A 20,099-nucleotide genomic window follows, 5' to 3' on the forward strand; every position below is an offset into this window, starting at 1 on the left:
TTTTGTCAACGTTTAGATGATTTATAAAGAAAATTAGATAACACTCGAAGGGTATTTGTGTCTTTTCAAATATTACTTAACGGCTGGTTAACTGCTAGTTAATGATAGATACTGGATTGACATGTTTTAAAAGTTTGGATACTGAACTATCACGTTTTAAAGTTCGGGGACCAAAATGGCACTATGCCCAAATTATAAGGTACTAATTGGAAAATTTCTCTTGAATTTTAGTAATCCTTTTTGTTTGGGCCTTGGATTTTTTTTTTTTTTTTTTTTTTCTATAAGAAACCTTCCATTCATAACAAGACAGTTACATGGCTAGAGTACGAAGAGTTGTAGTGTGATTTTATCTGACCCTTACATGAGACATAAGCAAAAAGATGGGCCATACGACAAAATATATAAATACAAAAGAAGAGATTAGTATTTTAAGATGCTTTCTATGCAACTGCTCAGTCCATTGGGATGCTCTGTCATCTGTTGCAAAATCTACGAAAGCTGTGTTATCAGAAAATACGAAAAGATCAGTAATGTCATTTGCTCTAGCTTCCTTTAATCCTGTTAAGAGGGCTCGAATTTCAGCATCGTGGCTGTTGAGGGCCCACAAGGAGTGCCTTTTGCAATGATAAGTTGCTTACGGAATGTTGGATAACGAACCCTCGTCCTGCATGACCTATATCTAGATCAAAAGAATCGTCAATGAAAAGTGTTGACATATTATTTTGGGGAAGATAGAGTGGACGAAGCTGAGGCTGTGGCCGAGTTGTAGTCCATAATGATACAAGTACTCAACAACGCTTCAATGGGGTTTTTCTAAACCTGAACATGATATGATGGCAAGCATGCAGTTTGTAGTTGTTTGACATATAAACTTGTTTTCTGTGTGGGTTGTTATTATTGCTGATCGATCGGATGGCAGATAAAACTTTATTGTCTCGACAGAACAGGAACTTCCTCATTCATGTAACTATAAACAATGAAATACACATCCCAAAGATTAGATGTATTGCCAAGTCTATTTAATGTTTTACAGTAATTTCTGATGTTGCATTTTTGTCGGGACTTGGAAAAAAAATTACAAAAGGAATAAGATAAAACTCAGGAAAAGAGGTAAATTAATGGGATATTAGCATATAAAGGCAATTTTTGGGTTCTAATATCAATAAAATAAAGGTAATATATTTTAAAAAAAATTCAAAATTATGTTAATTTTTTAAAAATAATATCAATTAAGGGTAAAATTACTGTTCATCTTCTTCTTTTTGCAATCTATTTAACAACGCTGCTGCCGGCCGCTGGCCGCCATTGCTTGCCACCACCATTGCTCCGACAATGCCTCTGGCTATCTCCGCCCACCTCCGGAAATGTTGTCAGAGGTGGGCGGAGGCAGAGGCGGCGGCGGCATTGGTGGTCATTCCTCTGCCCAATGCCACCACTTCCGTTGCCTACTGCTGCCTCTGTCTCCGCCCACCTCCGGTAATGTTGTCGGAGGCGGAGGTGGTGGCATTGGGCAGAGGAATGACCACCAGCACCGCCGCCGCCGCCGTTGCTACCTCCACCTAGATGGAGGCGGGCGGAGATAGCCGGAGGCATTGCCGGGGCAGTGGTGAGCGGTGGCAGCCGGTGACGACACTGTTGAACAGATTGCAAGAAAAAGAAGATGAACATTGATTTTACCTTTAATTGATATTATTTTTAAAAAGTTAACCTAATTTTGATTTTTTTTAAATATATTACTTTTATTGATATTAGAGCCCAAAAATTGCCCTTATATCCTATTATCCCTAAATTGATCGCACAGGTCCCAACTAGTTTTAATTATTAATTTAAAGAGGGTTCCCCACAAGATGTGATCAAGTGAAACTTTCCTTCGCCAGATTGGAATCTGCCAAGCACCATTAATCCACCACCTCGTGTTCTCCTACGTCTCATCTGACACAATCTTAGTGCTGAAAATTCTTCCCCATTCTGAGCTTCGCCTTGGGCCTTATTCTTTTATAATATTTTGAGTCAGGCCCCAATAGACCTGTGCCCAATAACTAGCCATCTTTTTGAAGTAAAGGGCTAGAAGTAGAACCCACAATTGAATGGTCCTACTACTACTACGCTCCTTAAAAAAGGTAACTTACGAACTCAAGATTAGGATCTGAGCTTAGACCATTAGGTAAGAAGGAAATTTGGGCACATGACCAAGGCTGGACCAATAGCCCAAGAGGCTATATGAACCCTAAATTTGTTTTCTAACCAAGAGGCTAGGGACCATATGAGAAACTTCCACAAGGTGTCAAAGTGGGATGTGGTTGTGGGATCTGTGTGAAAAACACTTTGTGAGAAGCAAATCCTAATCGACTCTTGGGATTGATTGCATTTTCCACTTAAATCTGTATATAAAAATATATAATTTGAATGCAGAGATATGACTTGCCACCTAAACATCAAATCCTTGACTTTATCATAGTAAAAGTATTAAAAAATAGTTATATTGACTTGAAGACTTGAAGAGATGGAAAAAGAAGAGGAAGGAGTATATATACAAGTTATTACAAAACCCATTTCCCAAGTGAGACGTGGGCATTAACAATACAGTACAAGTGGTTGAACTTCCATTCTCCAAAAATGAGTGGCTACTTTCCATAGATTTAAGTTGGAAATAATGTCTTCTAGATGGATGAGAAGCCTCCTTGCAGCTCTAGAACTTTCCTTTCATCGAGCCCATTTAATATAAAAGCAGATTTCATGACATTGTATATTTCTCCCCACCACTTTATTCCATGACAAATCCTTGACTGAATAAGTCAGATATGTGGCTAATGGCGCAAAGGAAAGGCCACGCTGAACAAGCTTTTGTTTAATCAGAGAAAAGACAAAGTATGTGGAAAGCAAAGAATAACTAAAAAGGCTTAACCCATTCGTTAATTGAGGTCATACTCATACCCAAGTGCAGGGCCCCAACTTGGGCGGGTTGGGGGTCGAGGGTCAATCCGGGTTGGGTTCTGGCATAATCGAACTTGAGGTTAAGACTGAGTTTACTAACTCAGGCCCAATTGAGCTTAACCCAACATAATTAGGATTAGGTTTGGGTTCAGGTTGGTTGAGTTGATTGGATTTGAAAGAATTTATGGTTATATTTTTTGTACAGTTATCTTTCATTGCACTTCATAGCTAATTTAGAAGTAGAATGGATTAAAAATCTGTATAAATTTTATTAACAAATATGTATAATATCCCTATAAATAAATGCATATATGTATGTATTTGTTCAGGGAGGCTTAAACTACCTAAGACCTCAATCCAAGTTTAACCTAAGTTTTGATCGGGCCTGAGGTTTTTTGGCTTAGGCCCAACATGAAAATAAAAAATTAGGGGCCAACCCATGTAAAAGCTTGGGTTGAGTCAAATTGTGCTCGGGATTGAACTCACCCATGGTGCAGTCTTGCAACCCTATCCAAGTGTTGCCAGAATCAGATCAGACTGATTGGTTGAAGCGATGATCTGGTAAGCTTTTTGGGTTAAGATTATTCTTAAAAGCTGAATGATTTAATTAGTGGTTTAACCGATAAAATCACGGTCCAACGAGCTTCATGGTTTTTTGTCCAGTCCAAGTCATAGCAATTGTCGCATTGGCTAACAAAACCTAGTGCAACCCAAGATCATCATCGTTGCCGTCATGTAAACCATATAACAACTATAGGGGTGCAAGTGAGATTGGCCCGAATTAATAGTTTATATTGTTTTGGACTAGGGTTTTAGGTTGGGTCCATTGAAAATTTGACAAAATTCTAATGTTAATGTGTAAAAGTTGCACTTGTACACAATTATATACTAGTAATCATATACATGCATTTGCATCTGACAGTATCTCTAAGATAAAACTATTTATAATTCATCTATATTTTTTGAACAGTTATAAGTGGACAATATCTGAAATGAAAATAAATGACATATATATATATATATTTTATGGCTATTATATATTTAGTATTATATCCATTATTTAAATTCTAAATGCTTAAATCATTTAAAGGATGAGGCATTCTCATTTGGTTAATTTTGCCCGTCTTTAACCAAAAAAGTCAGAGAAAGATCCATCATATTCGTCACTCAATACATCCATCAGAATTTAATTCTTCCGCCGGATAAACGATAAACCCAGTTTTTGGGACGTTATCAAGCAAGATTAATAATTTAGTGTTTCAAAACTCAAAAGAAAATTACAAGATCAGATCCCGGCTGCCAGGTCCCAACAACAAACAAGACAAAAAGAAAAAAGGAAGAAATTTTCCTTCCACGACGTTCACTTTTGACCCGGGGGTTGTGCCACACGGTCTAGGTACCTGATTGGATGTTAAATCATGAAATATAAGAGCTCAATTATTTGGACGTGCCAACTGGCGCACATGTCCTACCTGGTTGTTGCGGCGGAAAATTTTGGGATGAAATACCGCTGCTAAAAGGGTCGAGGGTCATTGGCAGGGATTATAGGGATGACAGTTTTTTCCATTTCGTGAGGATTCGTCCCAGGTGGGCGGGGATGGGATGATTTTCCTGCAGAAAACGGGGACGGGGATTAAAGGGTTGTTTGGTATGATCGCATATAAAAAATAAATGTTTTGTATGATTTTTTTTTGCACCTCAGCGCCATTAGGCGGCTCTAGATGCTATTAGGTGTCATATAAGTCAAACAGTAAAAAAAAATGGTCTTAAAAATGAAAAAAAAAAATATCAAATTTGGTGTATTTTTGATAAATGATTCACACGATTTTCAAGAGAGCCATCTCAACCAAATAACTTTTTGGGCGTTAAATACGTCTACAATGCTGACTTGACACCATTTCTTTGATAAGCTACATTGATACCAACCACCATTCAAGAAAAACTGAAAAATTGATGAAACCAGACAGGAAAGCCGAAAAAATGACGAACTGAACCGGCAGTTAATCGAACTAATCAAACGTTTAATCAATTGACTTCAGTTTGGCTTTGATTACTAGTTTTCTAGAAACCAATAATACCAGTTCGGTTTCAAAAATAGGCCCACGGTTCACTTAACCAAACCAGGAGCACCTCTAGGTATTAGGGATGCAAGTCGGATTGGGTTTGGTCAAGTCGAGACTTGAGATCAACCCTAATCCAACTCAAGATTTTGAACCCTAACACAAATCCAACTCTAACCCTAATGCTAATCCAATTTGACTTTCAACCCTCTTTTAAAATCTCTCAAATTCTCTTAAATCTTTAACTAAGAAACCTAAAGTAACCTTTTATGACCATATAATAAACATATTTCTTAATGGTATTTTTGGAATAGTAAGTGAAAAAGGAATATTTCAAATGATTAGGGTATTAACTATGATATTTCTCCTACTAAAAGCCTGAAAATCTAAGATCATGAAATCAATAATGTTAAAAGATAAATGGGTAAAAGATTTAAAGGTAAAATACTCAAGTGTAGCCTATATTTTCATAAATTGATAGTTTTTACAATGGCTTAGCATACCTTGTGATTCTTTTACCCTTCATTTTCTTTCAAATTTTCAAAAAAGCTAACGTCTCCATTCTTTATAAATTCCATGATAACCTTAGGATAATGTTGCAAAACTTCCTTAAGCTCTTCAAATTTAAATTCCTCCAATATAGTATCTATTCCATATTTTCTTCTCCAACAAACTTCCCCATTTATATTATTTTCTCAATGTTAAACATGCGCCCATATTTTAGCCTCAGTTGGGCTGAAAAGTCAAAAAACTTTGTTTCGGTCTCTGCTGGATTGCATTCAAGATGCTTTAAAAAGTGATCTGATGATGGGATAATGGGAGGAGATCTCCCTTCTCTCATGCTGAGTAGATGATCATAGCTCTCATCTATTAAAGGGCAAAATACGATTTAAAAAAATTAAATGAATTCAGATATGATGAGAGGGTATGTTTAAGTCATTGAAGCATTCAGGGTATGTTCAAGCCAATTTACAAAAACCTAGGGTATGTTTTAAGTCTCTCACCCAAGATTTAGACATACCCTGAGGAGTTTTTCCAAACGACTTAAATATACCTTCCTACCGTTATCTTAAACAATTTGAATAGAGAGACATTTTTAACTTCATTGAAACATTAACACAAGAAATAGGGTCATCTTCTACATAGAGATACCAACACTGTAAATATCAATTCAAAATTTATGATTTTCGTTTGGAGCTTCTGCGTATGAGCTTGAGAGATGATCTGCTGATCCCATTTTTAGATTTTTAGGAAAAGGAAAAAGAAATAATTTTCATTCAAAAAGGCACTATTATCATTTAAAAAGAAATAATGTGGGCACGACCCACTTCTATGGGCCTCTCTCACAATACACGGCCTGCAGGCCTGAGTGGGCCATCCCTATCTGCCCCGAAACCCCTCAAAGCGGAAGCTCGGCATGGCCCACTGTGGGAGGCTAAGTCAAATCAAAGGGTTCGACTATGATATGGAAAAGATATGATATCTGAAAAACTTCTGATCAGTCAACTGGAATCATAAACGTGGTGGCCAATCAGGTGTAATTAATCAAAATTCATGGGTGGATCTTGATTGGTCAAAACCAGAGGTGTCAATTGGACTGGATTTGGTCCAACCCGATCCAGTCTAATGTGAGTCCACTTACAAATAGACTTGACCTAATCCAATCCATTAAAATGTAAATGGACTGGATTGGATCAAATCCAAATCGAATGAAATATCAAAAATTATATAAAAAACTGAACATATAAAAAATTACAAAAATATATTAAAATGAAGAAAATCTAAAAATTACAAAAAAAATACTATTTTGGCATTGAAAAAGTACTTTGTAAAAGTACTTTCATAAAAGTACTTTCATGAAAGTACTTTTGTAAAAGTGCTTTCATAAAAGTACTTTCATACAAGTGTTGTTGTGAAAGTACTTTCACAGAAGTGCTTTTATAAAAGTACTTTCATAAAAGTGCTTTTGTAAAAGTTCTTTCATAATAGTTCTTTTATAAAAGTTGTCATAATAGTTCTTTTATAAAAAGTGCTTTTGTAAAAGTGCTTTTATAAAAGTACTTCCATAAAAGTGCTTTCATAAAAGTACTTCCATAAAAGTGCTTTCATAAAAGTATTTTTGTAAAAGCGCTTTTAAGTACTGCAAAAGTGCTTTTATAAAAATACTTCCACAAAAGTTCTTTTGTAAAAGTGATTTTATAAAAGTGCTTTCGTGTAAAAGTACTTTTGTGAAAGTGCTTTCATAAAAGTGCTTTTATAAAAGTACTTTCATAAAAATACTTTTGTAAAAGGATTTTTTGTAAAAGTGCTTCCATAAAAATACTTTTTATAACATTACTTTTATAAAAGTGCTTTTGTAAAAGTGTTTTCATAGAAGTGCGTTCGATAAAGTACTTTCATAAAAGTGATTTTATGTCAACTTCAGTTTTGATTGGTTTCAAATTGGACAAGGATTTGGATTCATGATCGGATTATTGAAATTTTGGTTTAGGTCCAATTCAGACCAATAAGAATATGGACCAATTTATTTTGGATTGACCCAATCCAATAATTATAATAGGCCATCTACATCTGAGTTGATAAGGTTTGGATTAGATTGAATCCAATCCAAAACCGGTCCATTGACACCCTTAGTCAAAACTCTTTCTATACCATATCTTTCCTGCACCATAGATTTCCCCAAATAAAAACATGATAATTTAAAAGGCAAAAACCCACAAAGTGGGCATAAAAATATTAGACAAGTTAGATGAGGCATGCTAAGCAATGGTCATGATGTGGGAAATAAAGCTTCCTTTCTAGGATTTCTTATTAATTCATGGTATAACTATGCTCATATCTCAAAGAATTTCATGAACTCTTCAAAATCAAAATCAGGTTCAACTATCCCAAAAATGGTGATGATAATAAAGCTAGAAATCATTCATACTTTGGACAAGATAACAAGTAAGATGAGGGTTGCCTTTGTGGAATTATAAGTTCAACCCCATCTTTTTAAACTATATCTAATGTTTAGTTAATTGATTAACTATACCCTTATTATTTATCCCTATTATTTTTGATAACTGAAATCATAGTTAAGTGTTAATGGAAAAAATGAAATATCAAATTTGCCTTTCATTATTTTTCAAAATTTTAAAATAAAACTCAATTAAAAAAAATTCAATAAGATGGAGAGAGAGCAGCGATCTGCCTTCATCTCCGTTTCCATTTCTGTGTCCATTTTACATCATATCTATCTCTGCCTCTGTCTCCATCTTTTGTCGAATAAATAGCAGGTTGGGCATATGATGAAATTGCTTGCTAACTTAAAGACTCAGTTGCAGGGGCTGGAAAACAGAAGATAGCGGCAATTAGAGGACATAACCGGTGGGAACGGGAGATATTGGTAATGTGGTTACTAAGGAGAGCTCTGTATCTCAAAGATCCGATCTGAACTTCCGAAGCAAGAGCATAAATAGAAGAGTGAACTGAGAGAATGTTGCCGACACATTCTCAGTTGGGTTTTATTCAGCCACCGGGTCAAGGCGATTAATTAATGTCAAGGGGATGAAATGCCTCACCACTAGAGGCCTTTCATGAAAGGCAGGCTATATATTCAGTTCCATGTAGATTTTCCAGATTCTAGTGTTCTTTCCCCAAGATCAGTGCCGCATCTTGGAGACAATCCAACCCCCAGAGTAAACACTCATTTGGTTGGGCATCATTTTCGAAACGCTAGAGATGCAAACTATAGCCTATGTCGTCTCAGTGTAATAGCATTATAGAAAACAATCATTCTAGTGTTCTTTCATCCTATGAGCAATCTCCCGCTCTCTCACCATCAATTTTCCTCTAAACAATTCCCATCAAGCCACCATCTTCGCCCGTCTGACAATCCCAAAGGGTCCACGCCATCTCTCCCCCTTCTTCCAAGTCCCAACCAAGAAGATCACCCACCTATAAGAATAAATAAAGGGGAGCAAGCAATCCTTAATCTTGCAAGAAGCCACGTTGCACCCCAAAGAATATCATGTTGCAGTTATCAAGGAGGTTTAAACGTAGATACCTGTATCCATCGCAGTAGTTGAAACCCCTGCAGAATGAGTGATGAATCAATGTTTGGTCGACTGGTGTGGTTTTCCTCAGTTAAATCTTCCTTTTTCCTTAGGTTTTCTCAGCTCTTTGACTCTAATGGGATAGAGCAAGGAGGGTGGCTAGATGATTTAACATATTGGGAACCATAACCTAGGGGCCTTTATATTTTGACCTAATAGGATCCCATTAAGCCTATATGGGCCAAAATGTGGTATTCACTCATTAAGCCCCATACCCTTTTGTTGAAGTCTATGGGCTTTGCATAAATGAATCACTTGATTTAGCCCACTTACAAGATAGCCCATCAATGCAATTGTTTCACTGAATATGTAAGCCCACTTAATAGAGATTAAAACCTAACAATCTTCCATTTGGGCTACATATGAGAACTGAAACAATTATATTGAAAGAATTCCTTATGTGTACACTTCTTATGCTAATTTCTTTAGACTTTTCCTTAGTTTCAATCTGGTCCATCTCCTTACTAATATGAGACCATGATGGCTTTCACCACATATATGCGTGACTAAGCCTTTCATGCTCACCATATCAATTCATTCAATGACATAGATCAAGTATGGATGAGTGGCATGGAAATTACATGCAATGTGATATCAAAACATGCCTATTTCCAACTCGTTCAACTTTATTCTTTAAAGAGATCAATAAAAAATCACAAACATATTCAGAGATGTAGATGATGGAAAGAGTCACTTTATTATGTGTAAATGTACACGCAAACATGCCTTAATCCATAATACATCTAAGAGCAAAATGAAAGAAAACTCCCACTAAATCAAGGTATCATAAAACATGCCTATACCCATACGAGCAGTGTTCTCATGAAAGACTTTAGGTGGCAATCCCTTGGTCAACGGATCCGCTATCGGGGAGTTTGTCCTTATATGCTCTATGCAAATCTGACTACTCTGAACTCTTTCCTTAATAGATAGAAACTTGATATCAATATGTTTCGACTTCATAAAACTTCTGTTGCTGTCGGAATACAGAACTGTAGATTTATTGTCACACAATAATTTTAATGGCCTTTCAATGCCATTAACCACTTGTAGCCACGTGACAAAGTTACGCAGCCATATCTCATGATTGGATGCCTCAAAGCAAGCTATGAACTCTGTTTCCATAGTTGAAGGGGCTATGAGCATTTGTTTGGCACTTTTCCAAGATATAGCTCCTCCAGCTAACATGAAAACATAGCCCGAAGTGGATCGTTTGCTGTCTTGGCATCCCACAAAATCAGAATCAGAATACCCAATGATCACCAAACAGTCTGATTTTCTATAGATTAACATGAAGTCCTTTGTTCTCTGTAAATACCGCATGGCCCGTTTGGCTGCTTTCCAATGATCCAGTCCTGGGTTACTCAAATTTCTGCCCAACAGTCCCACTATAAATGCTATATCGGGACGGGTACAAACTTGAGCATACATCAGGCTTCCTATAGTCGAGGCATAGGGAACCTTTTGTATCTCCTTTATTTCAAGGTCCGTTTTGGGGAACTGACTGAGACTGAACTTGTCTCCTTTAGCCACAGGCGTATCACCCGGCGAACAACTTTTCATGCTGAATCTGCTTAGCACCTTTTCGATATAGCCCTTTTGTGACAACCGAAGAACGTCTCGAGAGTGATCTCATAGTATTTGTATGCCTAGCACAAAAGAGACATCCCCAAGTTCTTTCATCTCAAAATTCTTAGTGAGAAATTTCTTGGTTTTGTGTAGCAAGCCTATATCGTTACTAGCTAGCAGTATGTCATCAACATATAGTACCAGGAAGATAAACCTGCTCCCACTAAACTTGTGGTATACATAGTCATCTACCACTTTTACCTAAAAACCATATGAGGTAATCACTTGATGAAATTTGTGATACCATCAACGAGAAGCCTGTTTGTGACCATAGATGGATTTCTTTAATTTGCAGACCATAGACTTTGAATCTTTGGATTCAAAGTTTTCTGGCTAAACCATATAAATCATTTCATCAATGTCTCCATTGAGAAACGTTGTCTTTACATCCATCTGATGTAGCTCTAAATCAAATGAGCTACAAGTGCCATTATTGTCCTAAAGGAGTCCTTCGAAGAAACCGGAGAAAATGTCTCTTTATAATCAATGCCTTCCCTTTGAGTGAAACCTTTGGCGACTAGACGAGCCTTATATCTTTCGACATTGCCTTTTGAATCCCTTTTGGTTTTAAATATCCATTTGCAATCAATGGGTTTCGAGCCTTCAGGCAACTCGACAAGATCCCAAATGTCATTGTCTTTCATGGATTTCATCTCTTCTTGCATGGCATTGATCCAATGTTGAGAATTAGAACTTTGAAGGGCTTTGCAAAGGGTGATTGGATCATCTTCCGCTAAGCCTACCGAATCTTCTTATTCTAGGAGGAACACGATATAGTCATTTGGAATCGCACTTCTCCTTTGTTTGTTGGATCTCCTCAATGGCACTTCTTGAGGTTGTTGATTTTGCTCTATGGAAGGAACTTCATTGTTGTCTTGAACCAAAATCGCTTCATGAATAGTGTTAGGCATTGTTGTCTGATCACTGTCGATAATAATATCAGGAAGAGAAATGATTTTCTCTTCTTGCAAGACAATTGTTTCGTCAAAAGAGATGTTCCTTAATTCTTCCCCTCCAAACTCAACATCTTCAAGAAATCTCGCATTTTCTGTCTCAAAGAAGGAGCGGGTAGTGGGATCATAGAACTTAAACCCTCGAGAACATTCTGCGTATCCAACAAAGTAACAGCTAATTGTCCTAGAGTCCAATTTCCTTTCGTTGGGCCTATAAGGCCTCGCTTCAACTGGACATCCCCAAATGTGTAGGTGCCTTATGCTGGGTTTTTTCCCAGTCCACAACTCATATGGGGTTTTAGTTACTGCTTTGCTGGGTACTCTGTTAAGGATATACACTATAGTTTTTAATGCTTCTCCCCAAAGTGATTCAGGTAAAGAAGAATGACTAATCATGCTCCTTACCATGTCCTTAAGTGTCTTGTTTCGTCTTTCAGCAACACCATTCATGCTAGGTGTCCCCGGCATGGTGTACTATGAGACGATACAACATTCCTTTAGGAAGTTAGCAAAGGGTCCTGGACGTTGCTCTCCTGATCCATCATATCTGCCATGGTATTCCCTGCCACGATCAGATTTGATAGTTTTAATTTTCTTACCAAGTTGAAGTTCAACTTCAGCTTTATAAGACTTGTAAACGTCAAAGGATTGAGACTTCTCACTTATTAAGTATAGGTACCCATACCGTGAATAGTCGTCTATGAACGTAATGAAGTACTGCTGGGCATTCCATGCAAGCGTAGAGAATGGCCCACAGATGTCCATATGTATCAGTTCTAAGACTTCCGTACATCTATTGGCACCTATTTTCTTTGTGTTCGTCAATTTTCCCTTAATACGCTCAATATAGATTTTGAAGTTCGTTAAATCAAGGGAATAGAAAATTCCATCCGACACAAGCCTCTGAATTCTCTGTTTAGAGATGTGGCTTAAGCGCTTATGCCACAAGGAAGCAGAATTCTCGGTTAATTTGCGCTTTGCACCTTTAGTACTTGCATGCAGGATTGCATTGTGGGAAGCAATAGTTTCTAACATATAAAGACGATAAATTAAAATACCGGTACCAATAATATTTGAATTTAGAGAAATACTAACTTTATTATTTCCAAAACCACAAAAGTAATCAGATTTGTCTAAATAGAAAATAGAAATTAAGTTCTGTTTAAATGACGGAGCTACAAACGTCTCAACTAAATTCAAATTACAACCAGTTTTTAAAATCAATCTGAAATGTCCTACAGCTTCAACAAGAACTTTATTGCCATCGCCTACATAGATGAATCTTTCAACATCAGTTGGCGGTCGGCTCCAGATGTAACCCTGCATAGATACACTTATGTGAGTAGTAGCGCCATAATCTATCCACCAAGTGCCTATAGGTACATAAGCTAAATTAGCCTTAGAACAAACTAAAGTGAGAGACATGCCCTTCTTTATGCGCCAGGCGGTGTATTTGGGACACTCTTTCTTCATGTGTCATCCTTTTTGTAGAAAAAGCAGGTAAATCCATCACCTTGCTTTTTCACCTTTTTTCTGTGTGGGTATTCCATTTGTAGTATCCTTAGTCCTCTTCTTTTTATTATTCTGAGAGGTTGATGCTAAGTGAGCACTTTCTGTCTTTTCTCTCTGGATTCTTTATTCTTCTTGCACACATTGAGAAATGAGCTCATTAAGAGTCCATTTCTCCTTTTGAGTATTATAACTCACCTTAAATTGACTGAATTGTGTAGGAAGAGAAATAAGAACTAAATGCACGAGCAAATCATCATTTATCTCTAACTTTAGTGCCTTTCGTTTACCCGCAAGATTCGACATTTCCAGTATGTACTCCCTTATATTTCCTTTTCCCTTGTACCTCAAAAATTAGAGTAGCTAAAAGGTTGCTAGTCTCTACTTTCTCATTCTTGGCGAAATACTGTTGTATCGCCACAAGGGATTCCTTAGCATTATTGCTCTCAGAAATAGAGCGCCAAAACGCTTCCGGTATAGAACATTTCATAATCATCAGACTCTTGCGATTAGAGCGATCCCATTTCTCAACTTTGGCCTCATTGGAATTGTCCTTAGCCGGGATGGGTCGCTCTGTCCTTAACGCAATGTCTAAATCCGTGCAGCCGAGAACGATTCCCATATTCTCTTTCCTTGACACTGATTTGATCAGAAACATTATTTGCAGTTGCTAAAACTAAACAGAGAACAAAAAACAACATATAATCAATAATATAAATCACAAAGGCAAGATACCCAACACAACTTGACATTTAGTGTTTGCACAAAAACATCAATTGTAAATGGTACTCTCAATGCAGCAATCAAACATTGATAATAAATCCTCTCAAACAATAGCCTTTATTTGGACCGACTACTATTCACATGGATAATAGCTTTACATTATCAATATTCATCATCGCATGTGTATTCACTGCCTGGCCAAAAATCAACCTTCCTTTGGGCCGATCAATGTCCGCATGGACAATGAACACACAAAATCTTTATATTTCAAATCAAATTAATTTTACACTGCAGATGCTACTTTGGTAACATGCTGCTTCAATCAATTTAATTTGAAAAGAAAAAAGTATTAATCCAAAACTGTATTCATCGCATGCATGACAAAGTCAAAAAAATGTTCAAGGTTACTTCCATGCAAAATGAGAGAAAAACGGATGCACACAAATTACTTACGTGCATGCAAATCACGATTCCCAATTTTTTTTTCGAGTCTGTTCTATAGACGCTTTGAATCACTAATGCAAATTCTTGGGTTCCAGAGACGCATTGCAACACTGATGCATCTTCCTTTTTTTTGGGGGGTTCCAGAGAGGCAACACCGATTGCGTCTTCTTTTTTTTTGGTTCCAGAGACGCAACACCGATTGCGTCTTCCCTCTTTTTTTTTGGTCGACTGAAACCGCATTGAATCATCACAATGTGTCTTTGTTTTTTTTTTTGGTCGACACAGCCTTGCTTCATGGCTGTTCGGCAAGCACACATAGCCGAACGACGGTATCCATCGATCGCAACCACAAAGAAATCGACTTAGAGAAAAAAAAGAGAATGGTAAGGCTCTGATACCACTTGTAAGAATAAATAAAGGGGGAGCAAGCAATCCTTAATCTTGCAGAATCATACCAATACCATTCATGTATATGAAGAACAAGAAGCCATGTTGCACCCCAAAGAATATCATGCTGTAGTTATCAAGGAGGTTTAAACATAGATACCTGTATCCATCGCAGTAGTTGAAACCCTTGCAGAATGAGTGATGAATCAATGCTTGGTCGACTAGTGTGGTTTTCCTCAGTTAAATTTTCCTTTTTCCTTAGGTTTTCTTAGCTCTTTGACTCTAATGGGGTAGAGCAAGGAGGGCGGCTAGATGATTTAACATATTGGGAAACCATAACTTAGGAGCCTTTATATTTTGACCTAATAGGATCCCATTAAGCCTATATGGGCCAAAATGTGGTATCCACTCATTAAGCCTCATACCCTTTTGTTAAAGTCTACAGGCTTTGCATAAATGAATCACTTGATTTAACCCACTTACAAGATAGCCCATCAATACAATTGTTTCATTGAATATGTAAGCCCATTTAATAGAGATTAAAACCTAACACCGCCCAGATGGCATCCTTCATTTCCACGACTCTGATTTCGGCAAAATCTTCCTTGGATTTCGATCAAATGTGTACATCCAGCAGAGTCCGACGCCAGCTCATGTAAAAATTGAAAGTCTTCCTATAAGCTCACTGAGTACTGTTGTGGGAGAGATTCAAAGTAGAGGTATCTTTCGGGCTCGTGGACAAGTCATTGTCGGAAATATCATACTTCCATTGTAAGAACTCAACGAAATAAAACAGGGAATCCAACGCAAATATCTTTGGAAGGGTGATGAGGAGCTTCCTGTGGTAGCGGTGGAAGCACAGTTCAATGTTGGTGCGGTGCTCTGTTTCCAAGCTAATTACAGAGACCAACAAGGGGAAGAAGAAAAGATAGAGGGATAGGTGGAAAGAGAGAGAGAAAGAGAAAGAGAGATGATAGGAGGTGAAGGATGGCCTTGGAAAGTTGTTTAAAAAATCTGATCTTCCTCGTAAAGAACAAACCTAGAAGATGTAAGAGAAGTGTCTCCAATCTGATTATTTATTGTCCCGGCCAAACTCTTTGAATTCTTCTTTATCAAAATGTCTTAGGCAAAAACAAACCTAGAAGAATCTATCCAATAACAGTTTTGGACTGATGTAAGAGAGAGAGGGAGGGAGGAGAGCCTGAGCTACGTTAATGAGGGAGAGAAGAGATAGAACTATCTCAGCGAAAGCTTAGCTTTCAAGAGAAAATCATCTCTTCCATTGCAGAGAGCGTGTAACAAATGAAAGCTACAGAACTCTCTCTCTCTCTCTCTCTCTCTCTCTGTGTGTGTGGCGAGTTAAACAATCGGTTATGCAAACGGCAAAAATAAGCCTGACGTGGTTCCAAGAAAGAATTACTGGCGATGCGATTTCTTCAGCAATTTCATCACATTGATAATCTGTAGATATTCCAACTAGGTACCTACCAATAAACCGAAAGATGTCAAATGAACTCCTTCAACAGCGTCTCTATCCATCCCTGGCGCATAAGAGCGTGGGTCTGCATATCAGCATATGAACTCAGAACTCCTTCAACAACATCGACCAGAACTGTCAGAAAAGAGAATAGCTTCTCTATCCACTCAAGGTGAAGTGTTTCGTGTGGGATCACTGGTGAAGAATTAGCAGACCCGTTTCCTTGGCGATGATTCTTACCCCACCAATAGAAGGGATGAAGGATAATATTGGGTTTTTAAAAAAATTATATGTTGGGTAATGTCACATTTGTATGGATTTTGACGGATCATAGGGTAAATGTAGTCAATTGTCAGTAATGATAGAGTTAGTCAATTAGCCAAACACAATAGGGTAGCTTAAGAAATTTGTGAAATTTTGAATTATGAATTCCAAAAGAACATTTTATATAGTTATGTGTTATATTTCCTGAGATTTGCTCTGGTTCCCTTTATTTGCAATACAAATGCTAAACTGAGATATTTATATACCGCCATTCACGTTTTCGAGCATTTGTTTGACATGTAAAAAAATAATGATTATTAAATCATAAATGTATTTTTTGACAATTTTATATTCTGAAAAATAAAGCATTTTTATACCTATTTTTTTATACAATTTTGTATCCTATCTGTAATCAAAATTTTTAACCAAATTTAAGGCATCAGAGCATTTAATGATGGGATCCATACTTAACACCCATTTTAAACAAAAAAGATGAATGCAAAAACGGTTTAAAATATGAACTGTATTTACATTCATAAACCTAAAAAAAGAAAAATATGTATTGTACATTGCAACCAAGTTCAGCCCTTAATTATTTTTTTGTGCGTAGTTAAAAGTTACTTAATTAATGGTAATTAATTCAAATATGTTTTTCTTTTTTTTTTTGTATTTTTTTCGTAGTGGTTTTCATGTTATGTTGATTTCATGTCATTATAAAATTTGGCTTGAGGTTCCAACAGCCTATGTAGCAGAGTTAAACCATTTTGTAATACATGCCCCTGACTGAGGTACCAATAAACAATCTTACCAACCTTTAACTCTTATCCATTTGGCAATAATATCCACTCCCACTAGTTAAAGGGGAAAAAAGTTAAAAAAAAAAAAAGTAAAAATAGGGTTGCTCGCATTTTTCATTTGATCTCATTGAAAAAAAGTAAAAAAAAAAAAAAAAAAAAAAAAAAAGAGAAAAAGAAGCACCAGCCACCAAATTGTATGTATCTGATTTCTAAACATATTGGAAAGAGCTTCTCTCTCTCTCTTCAAATTTTTAGCTGTTTACTGACCGTTATCGCCGTTGGTTGCTACTCCCGCCCGAGCTGAGAATGACTCCTCCAGAACCCAGTCTCGTAGAACAGATCCCACATCTCCTTATCAAGCTCAACAACCTCCTTGGACGTTGCATCCAATTCCAATTCTGAGTCCACCGGCATCAGATGTATCTCGAACTCGTTATCGTCGCACCCGTTGGGGCAACCCAGCCGCCGAGGCAAGAGACTCCCTCCCTTTCTTCGGTGTTTTCTCTTCTTCAACGCTTTCCGGCAGAGACCGGCTGGTACCTTGTACACTGTCAGGACCAGCAGGTTCACGAGCCCACACGGGCAGCAGCAACATACCGCCACGCACTCTGCCGCCGTCTCACCAGCTAACTCGCCGAACCCCATTCTGACCGAGGGTTCCTGATTCCCCAAGCACGGTCCGCGACGGTTCAAAGAGGGAGGCAACGCGAATTGCCGAGTCATGGTTGGTTGGTAGCCATTTTGAAGCATATTGGACAAGTTTCGAGTTTATCCGGTGGGAGAATGGAACAAGGAAAAGCACGATCTATCTCTTGTCCTCTATCGCGCGATCTCCCTTTCCACGTTTTATGAATTAGGTCCCTGATATTCTCAAGAAATCAAACTTATTTTTTGATTTCGAACGGATTGATCCCAAGGAAAACGAGATCCGGGCCGTTGGAAAGATATAAATGAAGCTCTTGAATCCTTGAGATTGAGCCTGCTGAGAGTGGGAGATCATAGAATAGAAAAACGGCCGATTGAAGATCCCCTTAATTAATTTCTATGAACTCAAGGAGAGGAGAGTGATACCAGAGAGATACACAGGAAGTGAATCGAACTGATATCAGGCTCTCCCGAGTTCTCTCAACGGGAGGCTCCAACCGGCCACCTTGGAGAGTAGAGCCACGGTGACAATTCTTCCCCAATTGCTCTCTTCTTTTCATACATATATCATTACCAAACTCTTCGGAAAATCAGGTGTTTTTTCACGGTATTATCGATCAATCGATCATCGATCCGTCTTTGACAAGTTCGCCCCTTCGAGTCGTTCTACTTCTGCATCGACGAAGTCTGACTCGCGAAATTTGCTCATTGTTTGACACTGAATGGAAAGGATGTATTTTGCATTTAACCTGCCAGTCCCCACCAGAAATGAAGCTCTTTTTTTTTTTTTTTTCCCTGCCAATTCCATTCTACAACAGAGCTATATTTATTAGGGGTGAGCAAAATGGGTAGGTTGTACTCTGAATCGATCTTGAACCAACATTAGGGTTTGATTCTAAATTCTTAGAACTGACCCATTCAGGCTGGTTCCAAGGGGTTTACCCTACCCAAATCAACCTAATAAATCAGCCTTAGTTGACTTTAGTGAAACCGATCTTCTTGAAACCTGCCTTTGAACCTGATGGAGGCCCATCTCACCCCTAGGGGCGGCAATTCCTAGGATGAGGATAAGTTTAACTAAGATCCAAGAATTCAAGATAAGCAAGGGATCCAAGAATCCAAGATTAACAAGACTCTTCCAAGATTAGCAAGATAAAGCAAAACTCTTCCAAGACTCTTCCAATATTAGCAAGATAAAGCAAGACTCTTTCAAGATTATCAAGAAAGACTCCAAGAAGCATCATGATTAGCAAGATAATCCAAGATTCATGCATCTAGGGAGATCGGACGGTGGAGATCAAACCAAGGAGAGTTCGATCCTATCAGATTAGATATTTGGATCTATCCTAGTTGTTATTTCCTAGTTCTTTTACAATTTTCAAATGTATTATAAATACTGCTATTTTCCCAAAATTATTAATCAATTCATACTTCATATTTTCAGAATTTCTTCAAGTTCTCTTCTTCCTATTTTCGCCACCTTTTCTCTCTCCTAGAGAATTCGGTGTTCTTCGCTAGAAGCTAGCGATCGCCCGGTGCTTGCATAGCCAGCCCTATTTTCACCACATTTATTAAGAATTTTAGTAATATCATGGCTCTCATTACTGAATGCTTGAAAAATGGTAAATTTCAATGGGGAGAAGAACAAGAGCAAAGTTTTGCTCTCATAAAAGAAAAATTATGTACTGCCCCTGTTCTTGCCTTACTAGACTTTAATAAATTATTTGAAGTTGAATGTGACGCTAGTGGAGTTGGCATAGGGGCTGTATTGTCCCAAGAGAAAATACCCATTGCTTTCTTCAATGAAAAATTATGTGAAGCCAGGAGAAAGTGGTCTACTTATGACAAGGAGTTTTATGTTGTGATTAGAGCCTTGAAGACATGGGAACACTATTTAATTGCAAAAGAATTTGTTCTCTATACTGACCACTAGGCCCTAAAATATCTTAGTGGGTAAAGGCAATTAAGAAGTGATTTACATGCCAGATGGTCTGCTTTCTTAGACAAGTTCCCATATAAAATTGTGTATAAGACAGGACAGCAAAATAAAGTGGCTGATGCACTTAGTAGGCGTGTCGCTCTCATCAAGACCCTCAGTGTTGAGATTGTGGTTTTGAGTGCCTAAAAGACTTATATGCCCAGGATGAAGACTTCCAACAGGTATGGGAGAAATGTGTGAA

The 20,099-nt window shown here is 37.6% G+C and overlaps 1 protein-coding gene and 1 pseudogene across 1 annotated transcript; both read right to left on the reverse strand.

The window, feature by feature from the left end:
* Positions 1-9,862: 9,862 nt before the first annotated feature.
* On the reverse strand, positions 9,863-10,654 carry LOC148842805 (secreted RxLR effector protein 161 pseudogene; annotated as a pseudogene).
* A 6,905-nt stretch (positions 10,655-17,559) lies between these two features.
* LOC148842806 (uncharacterized) lies at positions 17,560-17,919 on the reverse strand. The gene has a single exon (XM_088957907.1). It carries the CDS (start codon positions 17,917-17,919, stop codon positions 17,560-17,562), a length of 360 nt encoding a protein of 119 aa, XP_088814033.1.
* Positions 17,920-20,099: the final 2,180 nt, after the last annotated feature.

The sequence above is a fragment of the Nelumbo lutea genome, chromosome 8, assembly GCF_056320005.1.
Source record: "Nelumbo lutea isolate HS-2025 chromosome 8, American lotus-T2T, whole genome shotgun sequence".
In the NCBI taxonomy this organism is placed as follows: Eukaryota; Viridiplantae; Streptophyta; class Magnoliopsida; order Proteales; family Nelumbonaceae; genus Nelumbo; species Nelumbo lutea.

Bases quoted from the DNA above. Each gene is read 5' to 3' on its own strand.
- LOC148842806 (XM_088957907.1), bottom strand. From the start codon at position 17,919: ATGGGGTTCGGCGAGTTAGCTGGTGAGACGGCGGCAGAGTGCGTGGCG.